Below are 12,551 nucleotides of genomic sequence, written 5' to 3'. Positions count from 1 at the left end.
TTGTAAACATTTGATTATTAGTTTGTAATAAGCTTTCTTATCAATACAAACGAAACTCCCTGTTTTCGGGAAATCAAATTTACACCCTACAATAGGCCCTAAATTTTTCCCGCAATCTCATCACTGATGTATGAGAGTTTCCTTCAAAAAAGTCTTAATGGTCCAAGGCGCCTATCACATACTTAATCACTGCTCCTATGCTCATATGAGCTATCGTCAATTGGAGCTTAAGTGATATTTGGCCTGCTATGTTCTGGCCAGAGTTATTTTGTGATGGCGATTAGAAGCTAGTGTTGCTTTTCAAGAAAGACAATCACTCTTATGGTGTGTCTTCTTCTGGAGGGTTTCTAGAGGGGCTTAAGGTCATTCGACCATCTAGCAGATGGTGTGCTTGACAGACACTCACCAGATAAGTCGCTGAGGCCTTCGAGGACTATAACTATGTTGGTTTCTCTTAGCAAAATCTAACCCTCCTTAACTTGAATGATACAACTCCTGAATTCATTTAGCTTGGATGATGCAACTATGATGTTGTTCTTCAGGGTGGGTAGAATCAAACCCTTGTTCAGAACTTGACATGTCTTCTCAAAAAAGAAAAGGGGCCCTACGGTAGGCGCCAAACTATTGATGTTAAATATCACACAGCCAATTGAAGTCACATAGTTTATAAAAGAAAAGGGTCCACACTTTCTTCTTTGACTTTATGCCTGGTTCTGGAATTAGGATGGCTGAGCAATCTGCATACAAGAGAGTCGTAAGAGGACGGGGATGAGTTCCCCCGTGATACCTCCAACAATCAAGTCAGTTGATGAACCTGAGTGGGGTTAAAGAGGAACTGTGTGTGTGTGTGCTTTCAGGGGTTTTAGATTGCAAACCATTTTTAGATGGCCCTCCCCCTCCCCTGGCTATGGTGAACAACATCTGTATATAAAGAGGATGTCCATAGCAGATTGGTCACTTTAGCCATGAATATGACGGTGACAAAGTGTGAGCTGGAGGGCGAGTCATCATTTGCTATACAGGTATCGACCAACGACTGGAGGGGAAGTCACTTTGTCATGGGAGAGGATGTCTCCGCATTTTCTAGAAAGTGATTGATAGCGTGGCAGAAGGCACGTGGGCATACTGAATCATCCCTCGTTCTACAGGTGTCGACTGGCGACTAGAGGGGAAGTTACTTCGAAACGTGAGAGGATGTCTCCGCATTTTCCGAGAAGTGATTGATAAGTCATGGAGGCATGTGGGCAACTAACAAGTCACAGAGATCATTAGGCAAAAATCTGGATAAGGTTTGTCTGATATGGACTGAAATGTTGACATATGCTCTGGGGAGAGACTTGAGGCCTGAGCTGAGTCCTCATCTTAGTCGGTAGCAGGGAATATCCCTCAAGTCATCTCCGAGAATTTCCCAGTGAGTGGTCGAGTTCCCTAAGTGGGTTGTCCTTAGCTATAGGGTCGACCGATCCCGCATTTCGTGTCGGCATGAAAGAAGGTCGACTTGATGACTCGGCGGGGTCGATGCCTCTGTTGGGCTTGGCCCACTCAAGTGGGTTTGAGGTTATTTTGCTAGGACTCTTATTGTATCATTTTACAAAAGCCCGTATCTTGGGTGAGTGAACACCATAACACCCCCAAATGTCCCAATGAATAACCCCCTAAGATGATTTTAGAAGAGCAAAGTCCCACCAGTATATGAAATAGTTGACTCTAACCGCAACTTGGGATTTTTTGCCCCTTTTCACTTACAATTTCCACTTTGCTACGTATACACACCACTCACTTTCTTTCATTAGTAAAGGGAGAGCAAGAAAGAAATAGACCTTCACTACCTTCTATAGCTTAATCTTCAAGGCTCGGAGAAAATCATGTCAACTGATTGGGGACCGGTGATCACCGCGGTGGTCCTCTTCATCCTCCTATCGCCAGGGCTCCTGTTTCAGCTTCCGGCGAGGAACAACGTGGTGGAGTTTGGGAACATGAGCACAAGTAGTATCTCAATTCTAGTTCATGCCATCTTCTTCTTTGGTATACTCACCATCTTAATAGTTACAATTGGCGTTCACCTATATGCTGGAGGTGGAGGATAAGAGATGGAAGAGGGAGCTCTCTGGTTTAATTCTTAAGCTCGTGTTTTCTATCTTAAGGTTGTTTTATGAGGAATTCAGTTATCCTATAAGTTATGTCAAATTTTCTTGGAAAATATATAAATTGTTTGACTTTTAAAAGTTTTATTTGATAAGTGAGAAAGTTCATGCATGCATATATAACATTCGCTAGCTTTTAATAATTTTGGTTTTCGGAAAAAATATTTGATTATTTTGTGCTTAGCTAGTAATTAAGAAGCAACCTAAGATTTAGTGTTGTCTATTTCACTAAATATGAACCTTTTTTGGTTTTAACTTCTTGCTTCTGTACTTATCAACTTGTTGATTTAATAGTGTACTCAAAGCATTCCGGGAGGGACGTAAAATTTTCTTAATAATAGCCCTTAAAGTTTTAATATTTTGAAAGTAGTCCTGCAAATAACGTATAAAAATTGCATCTGCTAATTGGAATTGGAGGAATTGTGAAATAATTTTTTAAGAATTGGGGCCTAAAAATTTTTGTTTAATCTCACATGACCATTTTTGAACTTTGTTTGTTTTACTTAACCTCCTGAATTTTAGGGTGTCTCAAAAAAACTTCCTTGAACTTTGAACTTTCCTCATTGGACACCCTATGTATGGTAATTTATAAATATCTAAAATGTCTTAGAGAGTAAAAATATAAAATTATGTTTGTTGTCATTTACTGGCAACATACTTCCTCCTCCATTTTTTTTGAGAGAAAAACAAGGGGTATTCCCTGTTCATTAAAAACAAAAGTATGTTTACAAAAAAAAAAAAAAAAACGGATACGAACTGTATCCATAGAAATTAGTAGATAGAAAGAATAATTTCTCTTGCTAGGGATGTAGGACCTTCTTCTTACAAACATCTATAAAGATGAAGAGAGGGCCTTGTCATCATTCACCGTTGACATGGATGTATGCAAGAACCAAAGCCAGCCATACATTTAGTCAAGAGAAATTAAGTTTTCTATAGACTAATTGAAACTAACAACATAACACCAAAAATATGTTATGTACAGACGACATCGTAAACTACTGAAAATAAACCGATATTTATAAGGTAAACACTGTTGCTCTGCAAGATTGGTCTCTCTTCTAAAACCGTTGCTAGCTTAAGTGCCATCTTCCCTCTTCCAGAACCTGACCATTCATATAAAACAGAAATCGCTGAGTTACTAGCTTAAGTGCCATCTTCCCTCTTCCAGAACCTGACCATTCATATAAAACAGAAATCGCTGAGTTAATGATAGTTGAAGCAGAGAACAAAGTGTTTTCAAAGAGAAATTTATTTCTTGTAGTCCATAAGCTCCAGCATACTATAGTGAAAACCGATCTCCATAAAACTCCATCAGTATTACGAAGAAATTCAACAGACATGAGAAGTTCATATAAAGACGTTGGCCACATGAAAGGGAGATAGAAGTCACAGAAATGTTTCCACACTGTTCCGGTGAGACTGCATTCAAAGAATAAGTGATCACACAATTTAAGATGTATACCACATAATATGCACGTAGAGTCACCTTGCCATCCTTTCTTTGTAAGATTATTTTTTGTGTGTAGTCTGTTTTTAGATAAAAGCCATGTGAAGAACTGGAGTTTACTCGGCATAACTGGATTCCAAATAGTTTTATAAAAAAGCAGAAAAAATCCCTCTGGAGTTTAGGAAAACATAGTGAGATTTGATCGAGAAACTCCCGTTTGCTGTAAGGGACCATGTAGGTATGTCAACATTGTTGGTAACACTGTGTAATCCAATAAGATTCAAGAGAGCAAGTTTAGCAGTGGATGAAGAAGATGAGATGATTCTCTTCAGAAGTGGATGCCAATGCCATATATGATTATGGAGAAATCCCTGGGAACGAATGCTGACATTTGTAGACAAAGATAGATTGTATAAAGTTGGATATAAACTTGATAAAGTGTTACTACCGATCCATTTATCTTCCCAAAACCTTATTTTATCACCAGAGCCAAGAGTCCATTGCAGAAGATGGAAAAACAAATCTTTGATTGAGATGATATCGTTCCAAAACATGGAATTAGAAGAAGTGCAGGTAGCTAATTGCAGCTGAGAATATTTTCTGATATAAAGTTGATGTAGAAAAGTTCCAATTAAGGAATCTCTATCAAGGCATTTCCATAGCCATTTAGAAAGAAGTGCATTATTAAACAATTTGAGATCCTTCACACCCAAACCTCCCTCTAATTTACTTAAGCACACTGTCTTCCAATTGACTAAGCATTTGAAAGGCCTTGAAATATTTTTGCCAGTCCATAAGAAGTTTTTTTTTAATTTTATCCACTTCTCTAATCACCCATGTAGGTAATTTGTAGAAGGACATGTAATATAAAGGAATCGAAGAAAGAACTGAGTTTAGCAAAACAAGTCTACCACCAAATGATAGACATGAACTTTTCCAAGAAGGAAGTTTCCTATACAAATTATCCAACATAGGTTGTCAATCGGATTTAGCTAATTTTCCATACTTTAGAGGCAATCCTAAATATTTAATTGGAAGTTGATCAAGATTGCAGTTCAAGGATGTAGCAAGAGAGTGTCCTCTATTATGCATTTTACCAAAGTAGATAAGAGATGACTTAGAATAATTGATACCCAAACCTGAAATATCTTCAAAAATATATAAAATTTCCTTGAGAATGGATATGTCATTATTAGTGCTCCTGACAAAAAGTAGAGTATCATCTGCAAATTGAAGACACCTTATTTGGTTGAGAGGCTCCTTAATGCATAGATTGGATAGTAAACCCTCTTCCACATTGTGGATGATCATCTTGCACAAGACATCGACCACTATATTAAAAAGCAAAGGAGATAAGGGGTCTCCTTGTTTTAACCCTCTTTTGCATTTGAAAGACTTAGAAGGAGATCCATTGACAAGAATAGCACAGTTTGATGTAGAAATAATATTGAAAATCTATGAACACCATCTTTGACCAAAACCTCGTGCTTTAAGTAAATTAATAAGGAAATCCTAGTTGATAGAATCAAAAGCTTTAGCAAAATCGATCTTAACCATGACCACTTCTTTTTTCCTTTTAGAGCAAAAATGTGTCATCTCATTAGCTAAAACTTTTGTGAAGATTTTGAAGATGCAGTTGATAAGGCTGATTGGCCTATAATCTTTAACTGAGGAATTTCCTTTACTTTTAGGGATAAGAGTGATAATGACTCTATTCACCCTATGCAGAGAGGAAGGATTCTTGGTAAACCAGTTCATCTTCCTCCTCCATTTTTTATTTTTTTCCATCAAGAAATTTCTATTTTATTTTTAAATTCAAGGTAGAGGGGTTCGCCGATTTATTCAATGCGGGAATTCGACCTGGTGAGAAAAGTTCCGAGTTCAAGGGGGAATATTGTGAGACACCCCAAAGCTCAGGGAGTCTAAGTGAGTGAGATAAACAAATTTCAAAAGAATTAGGTGAAATAGCCTCCAAAATTTAAGGTTTAATTTTCTGAAATTTATCAAAAATGTCTTACGCCCCAATTCTTTTAAGTTATTTCCGAATTCCTCCCATCCTGATTACCAGTAGCAATTTTGTTAAGTTATTCCAAGTTAATTCTTCAATTCAAGAGTAGAATAAGCTTGATTCCTGAAAAAAAAGAGAGTAGAAATAGCAAGATATAAGAATTGGAAAGCAATATCGACATATAAGTTCTCTTGATATTTATGGGACACCTTTCCCGCCCTTTTGGATTCATCATCATCGACTTTGATATTTATGGGACCTGCCACTTGATGATGTATATTTGTGTCAGTGGTGTCTCATTAGGAGTTCCAACTAATAAACTAAACTTCAATTTACGTATTTGGTCGAACATTATGGAACCGCTAGTCCGAGGTTATTTCAATGTTACTGCTTGTGCATGTTTCATCTTTTGAAATTAGTAGCTTCATCGGATTATGGTTGTAATACCACGATAATTATCAAGTTTAATGATATGTTGGAGAGTCGGTCACATACGTATCATAATTAACCGGCCGAGTCTTACTAATCCAGAAGCCCCGCCCAAGTGAGAGCATCAATGACCCTCCTAGCAACCCAAATCGGATACGAAAATTGTCTTCAAGTTGAGATATGCCAAGAGGAGCCAGGTCCGACACAAAAGGTGTCTTCTACTTAGGCTCTTGCTAGAGAATGTCTCGAACAACAAGGCAACCTATCAGCTTTAGCAATGGTACTTCACTGCTCGCTCACCATCGCATTTCATGTTGAGCCAGATGTTTGCGGGAAAAATTGTAAGAAAATTGAGAAATCAATTAGTATTAATCTTTCTAATTGACTTAGGAAAAGAAAGAATACAATCTCTCAAAGTAACTTCTCTCTAACTGACTTAGAAAAAGAAATTATAATTTTCTTATCGGTTTCTAGATTAACAAGAGAGAGAAGAATCAACAAAGATCCTTCCCTTTGTTTAATACCGGGTTTTCTTGGTGGCGATGAGAGTTTGAGTCTTGCATCTCGTTGACAATCCGAGCACCTCGCTTTGTGGAACTTTGTCTTTACTTCTTGACTTAACGTCTTGGACGAACTTACAAAGTAAGTTTAGAACTCTGGCCGAGTTTAGAACTTTGCAGGAGAGTTAATTTTAGAAAGGAATTTCACTCATTTTTATCGAAATGAGCCGATGGATTTTTCTCTCCGATGCAATAGCCGATCTCCAAGATCTTAAACCAAAGATGGTATAAAAGCAAAGCCAAATGATCCAAAAAGCTCCAACCCAAGATGATCTAAAAGGTTCTGTATTCAGCTGAATTCTCAGTTATTTATAGAGATATAAGGGTGTAGCTGACCTCATAAATCTCACCATAATGGGAGCTTAATGGCCCTAATATGTGGAAAACGGTTTTGAACCGTTCAAATTGCAATTGAAACGGTCAAACGCGAGATTCATATTCTGGAGCGAGCCTCGCGTGTAGCTATGTGAAACACGGAGGTGATCCTCGTGTTTTGGAATTGGAACGCGGGGGGTGACCCTCGTGTTTTGGAGTTGGAACATAGAGGTCGACCCTCGCGTTTTAGAGTTAGAACGCGGGGGTGGACCCTCGAGTTTTACTTTGAAGAGATCGTTAATTATAATCTCTTTTTTCAAGTTTTGCAAAGATCGTTATTTTGTAATCTTTGCATTTATCTTTTTGAAGTATCAGAGTCGTCAAATTGTAACTCTCACATGTTATCATGAAAGTCGTTAGATTGTAACTTTCATCGTTAGAGCTTTATGAGGATCAGCTATCTGCAGTAAATTTTTGACAGCCTACAGAACACTCTCCAAAGTTTTTAAAAGTTCGTGGTTGACTGGAACGAATTTTTAAAATACTTTGGATATCTTATTTGTCTGATTCTAAAAAGTATTGGTCCTCATTGCTTTATTCGTTGAGCAATTTGATACGTAAGATCTGCGTTTTATCTTCAAAGACAAAAGGTCGAGTTTAACTGTTAGAGGTGTAATATTAACATAACAACTATTTTATGGACTTATCATCCTATTGAGGAGGATTGATAAGTTGAGTTCGTCATCAGAGGTGTGATGTTAACTTGATGATTTAAGATACTTGTGATTTTAACAAGATATTAGAGGACTTATCGCTCTATTGAAGAGAGTTGATAAGTTGATTTCATCATCAGAGCTGTGGTATTAACTTGATGATTTTTTGATACTTATGATTTAAACAATATTTTTTAGGACTTATCACTTTATTGAAGAGAGTTGATAAGTTGATTTTGTCATTAGAAGTGTGGTGTTAACTTGATTATTTTTTTTACTTATGATTTGAACAAGATTTTTAAGAACTTATCACTCTATTGAAGATAGTTGATAAGTTAATTTTATCATCAGAGGTGTGATGTTAACTTGACGATAGTTTGTACTTGTGATTTGAACAAGATTTTTGATGGCTTATCACTCTATTGAAGAGAGTTGATAAGTTGATTTCATCATCAGAGGTGTGGTGTTAACTTGATGATTTTTTTCTTATATCAGAATCTTGATTCAAACCCCTTGGGGACATGTAGAGATTTTGACTGCTAGAAGTGTATTGTTAACCTGATAGGATTGTGTTGCGATTTGAGCAACTTTGTGGACTTATCATCTTGTTGAGGAAGATTGATAAGTTGATTTGGTTTGAAAAAACTTGCTATATCAAGAATGAGACAAGCTGAATTCGAACTCTGTGGGGATGTTGACCGTCAGAAGTATGATGTTAACTCGACGATATACTAGCTCGGGATGGTTTTGTGAATTTTTATAGTTGGCAAATGTGTTTTGTTAAACATGTCAACTTTTATGGTATTATCATCTTGTTGGATAAGATTGATAAGTTAATTTTGGTGGTGGTGCATGTTGAAGTGTTTATACTGTCAGAAGTGTTTTGTTAACTTGACAGTATTGACTTACTTTCTTTTGAAGAAGATTGATAATTTAAATTATTCCTTTGGGAGATTTTCATAATCAGAGGTGTATTGGTAACCTAACAATTTTGAGAATTCGTTATTCTGTTTGAGAAATAACAAATAATCAAACCACCAGTCTTGAGCGAGTTTAATTTCTCTTTTTAGACTTAGCAGGGGAGGAAAAAGAGAGTCTCATGATTTTTTATGGGTAATATTTCTTGAGAATTTTTTTATTAATTAGCACCATGAGCCTATCACCTTTTTGATTAATGAGACGACAAGCTCCATTCAAGTAGACTGACTCTACTATGAAGGGTCCCTCTCATTTGGGATTGAATTTCCCTTTTGTCTTATGTGTCATGACCATAGGTCGTCTGACTGCTAAGATTAGGTTGCCTTTCTTAAATATCATTTCTTTGACCTTTTTGTTATAGTCTTTTGAGATTCGAGCTTGATATAACTTGATCTGTTATTGGGCTTGAAGCCACTTATCATCTAACGCTTCTAGTTCTTGAAAGAGTAGTCGATGTTGTTCTTCATTATTCATCCAGGTTGCAAGAGCAACTCTTAGGGATAGGATTTGAATTTCTAATGGTAATACGTCATTGCATCCGTAAACTAAATAAAAGGGAGTAGCTTTTATTAGGGTTCTTACCGTTGTGTGATAAGATCATAGACATTCACCAAGTTTTTCATCCCAATTACGTCGACTTTTAGAGACAAAATTTTTGAGAAGCTTCATAATAATTTTATTAAAAGCTTCTGCAAGACCATTAGCTGGCGAGTAATATGCTGTTGATGCGACACTTTGAATTCTAAAATTATTGTAGAATCTCTAAAAATCATGGCTGATGAATTAAGTTCCATTATCGTGAACTATTCATCTTGGTACGCCAAAGTGGTAGATAACGTGATGTTTAATAAATTTGATCACGTTTAAAGTCTTGACTTCTTTCAAAGGTATTGCTTCTGCCCACTTAGAGAAGTAATTGGTTAATGCCAAGATAAACTGATGTCCTTTAGATGTTGGTGGGGAGATGAGTCCAACGATGTCCCTTCCCTACATCTCAAATGACTAAGACGGAGATGTCGGATGCAGATTCCCTGGTGCTTGATGGATGAAGTCACCATGGATCTAGCATGTATGACATCGTTTAGCATAATCGACAGCGTCTACCAACATTTTTGGCTAATAATAGCCAAGTCTTCGGAGTCAATCCCCTAATTTAGATCCGAGCTGATGAGCTCCACATATTCCGTCATGGGCTTCTTTAAGAGCTTCTTGTGCTTCTTTTCTGGAAAGGCAATGAAGCAAAACTCCATCATGTGATTTTTGATACAACATTCGAGAAGCCACATTATAATAGAATCGATGGGCTTTTAGTTTAACGGCAACCGCTTCTTTGGGATCATCGGGCAGTATGCCATATAAGACATAGTCGATGAATATAAGAATTGCTAATCCCTTGGTTCGAGACTTGCGAAAGTTTCACAAACAATCTCCCGCTGTTGCTTCTTCTGTACAGTCTTCTAGAGGGAACTTGGGGCGATACAAGTCACGAATTGAGACGAATATCTTTGTTTCTACCTTCGGTGGTAATGCTAGCGACGTTGCCAACGAAGCTAAAACATCTGCATATGTGTTTTGTTGTTGCGAAATGTATCCAATAAAGAAGCCTCCAAAATTTTAGGCTAACTTTAACGCCACAAAGTAGTAAGGCACTAAGTCCTCATTACGCACTTCATATTCTCCTTGAACTTGATTCACGATAGGAATCACCGTAAGCTTCAAGGTGTCGAATATTGATTTCCTCGGCCAATTGCATTCTTAACAACAAAGCATTATACTCTGCTATATTATTGGTATATGGCTCGGCTAAGGAGAATCATCTTGGGATCACATGACTAATCTGGGATACGAGTATAACCCCCACTCCAACTGTGATTCTTCTGTCAAGTCTTGCTCTTGATGCACCATCAAAGAACAATTTACATATTTGCTTGGCTTCTACTTGTTGGGTCATGCAAGCTTCTGCTGTCTCATCTGGGAGATCTTCGTATAACTTAGAAGAATCTGGTACCGAATGGTCAGCTAAGAAATCTGCCAGGGCTTGTTCTATAACAGCCTTCTGGGACATAAATTGCATCTCATACTATAATAACAATATGACCTATTTTGCGAGATGACAGTTTAATGAAGACGGTCTTGTCATGAGCATCCTCAAGGGATTTACTTTGGATATGATATGGATTAATTGTCTGACCAAGTAGTGTCGTATTTTCTAGATGGTGATTACCAAGGTTAAGCATTCTTTCTCTTAGCTTTTCCTGACACTTGTCCACTGCTGGTTGTCAAGTAGATCGGGATAACCCACATTATCTCTCCTTTTGGAGTAGCAAGGGGTACCAACCATTTATTTTTCTAACTATACGGGTCAGTGTTTATCAGGTGCAGCTCCTCTTTAGCGATTGAGATCACACCGATTAGAGCTTGAATGGGTGAAAAACTCCGGAGTTGGATTGACACCATGTTGGTGGTCACTTTTTTTTGTTCTGGCTTTAGCTTAAGTACTCCTGCATCAACCAGAGCCTGTAGGATATCCTTGAAGATGTAACATTCTTTATTGAATGTCCTAACATTCTATGGTAAAGGCAGTAGGTTGGATCATCTACCTTCCCCACTTCTTTAGGCTTTTTAACTTTAGGGAGTTTCAGCTTGCCACTCTTTTGAAGTAGCTTGAATAGAGAGACCACATACTCCTCTTTGAAGGAGTATTGCTTAGGTACTCTTTGTTGACCCGATGCTTTACCCTTGACAGGTGATGGTTGAGAATTGACTTCAGTAGTCATAGTATCTTTCTGTTTTGATCGGGAAGATTGGACTTGGCCCCATTACGCAGGTTGATTCTGCTTACTTTCTTCTTCAGCTTCGACCCTAACAACTATTTTTTGAGCCTATTCACCTTGGGGGACTAGTTGTCTCTAGGAGCGGCACTTTGCAACTCCTATTTGGGCTAGGAGTTTGGTCTGTAAGTTGTGTTGATAAGTTTTCACCAGAGTAGACTGTGTCATACCTATCAGACATCACAGAGCCATGCTTCGGAACCTCTCGACAAAGGTTTTGATGGGCTCTCCCTTCTTCTTCTTAGTGGCAAGAAGGGTATGGACAGAGATTTCTGTATCATCTTCAAAGAATCTTGATAGGAAGAGTCTCTTTAGATCCATCCACTTCTAGATACATCCCGCAGGCAGTTTCATGAACCATTCAAAAGCAACTCCCTTGAGAGTGCTAATAAACAAACAAACCAGCATGGCGTCATTTGATATCACATTCCCAGTCTGTGATTTAAAATAATAGATATGTTAGTTCGATGATCTCGTACCGTCAAAAGCTTGCAGAGTCAGGAATTTGAATTTTGGAGGATAAGAGGTTGTATCCCATTCGGCTGGATAAGGCCTAACAATTCCTTCATCTTAGAGCTCGCTTCTATTGGCAACGACATTGAGGCAGACTTCCGATTCTTTCATTTTCACAGACTGATGATTCTGCTCATTCTCGATCTCTCTTCCTTCTTAAAAGGAAGATTCTATGTTGTGCGTTTCTTAATTAGAAGTCACATCTTCAATCACTTTTCCCTTCCCCTTTGATGCAAGAAATCAAGATGAAGATGATCCTCCTCTTTGGGAAGATTCATGCTGAGGTGGCGAATTTATTTTCTAGTACTTGTCCCTGTCCGCGACAATTTGGGTCATCAAGATCCAAAGTTCATTGATGGTATCCTGTTGTGATTTGAGCATGGCTTACCGCTCATCAAGTCTTTTCACCAGATCTTCTGGGTTTCCTGCCGTATAAACAGATCTCTCATGTTCTACAAAAGAACTAGAGGATTGAGATTCTGCGATGGCTGAATGTTTATCATCAGACTCAATTTGTTTAGCCAACTTTTGATAGTTGACGGGAGGTATGACCCCCTTCTGAGGTTGAGTGTGTTGATAAACTCCATCAGACTTACTCAGGATCTCTTTC

General features: G+C 37.9%; 1 protein-coding gene across 1 annotated transcript; it reads left to right on the top strand.

Annotated features, from left to right (window-relative positions):
- Positions 1,822-2,161, top strand: LOC109829470. The gene has a single exon (XM_020396581.1). The coding sequence runs from the start codon at positions 1,866-1,868 to the stop codon at positions 2,085-2,087; it is 222 nt and encodes a 73-aa protein (XP_020252170.1). The 5' UTR covers positions 1,822-1,865; the 3' UTR covers positions 2,088-2,161.

The sequence above is a fragment of the Asparagus officinalis genome, chromosome 2, assembly GCF_001876935.1.
Source record: "Asparagus officinalis chromosome 2, Aspof.V1, whole genome shotgun sequence".
NCBI classification, from domain to species: Eukaryota; Viridiplantae; Streptophyta; class Magnoliopsida; order Asparagales; family Asparagaceae; genus Asparagus; species Asparagus officinalis.
This window is presented reverse-complemented; position numbering and strand designations above follow the sequence as displayed.

Excerpts from the sequence above, each read along its gene's own strand:
- LOC109829470 (XM_020396581.1), top strand. The coding sequence starts at position 1,866 with ATGTCAACTGATTGGGGACCGGTGATCACCGCGGTGGTCCTCTTCATC.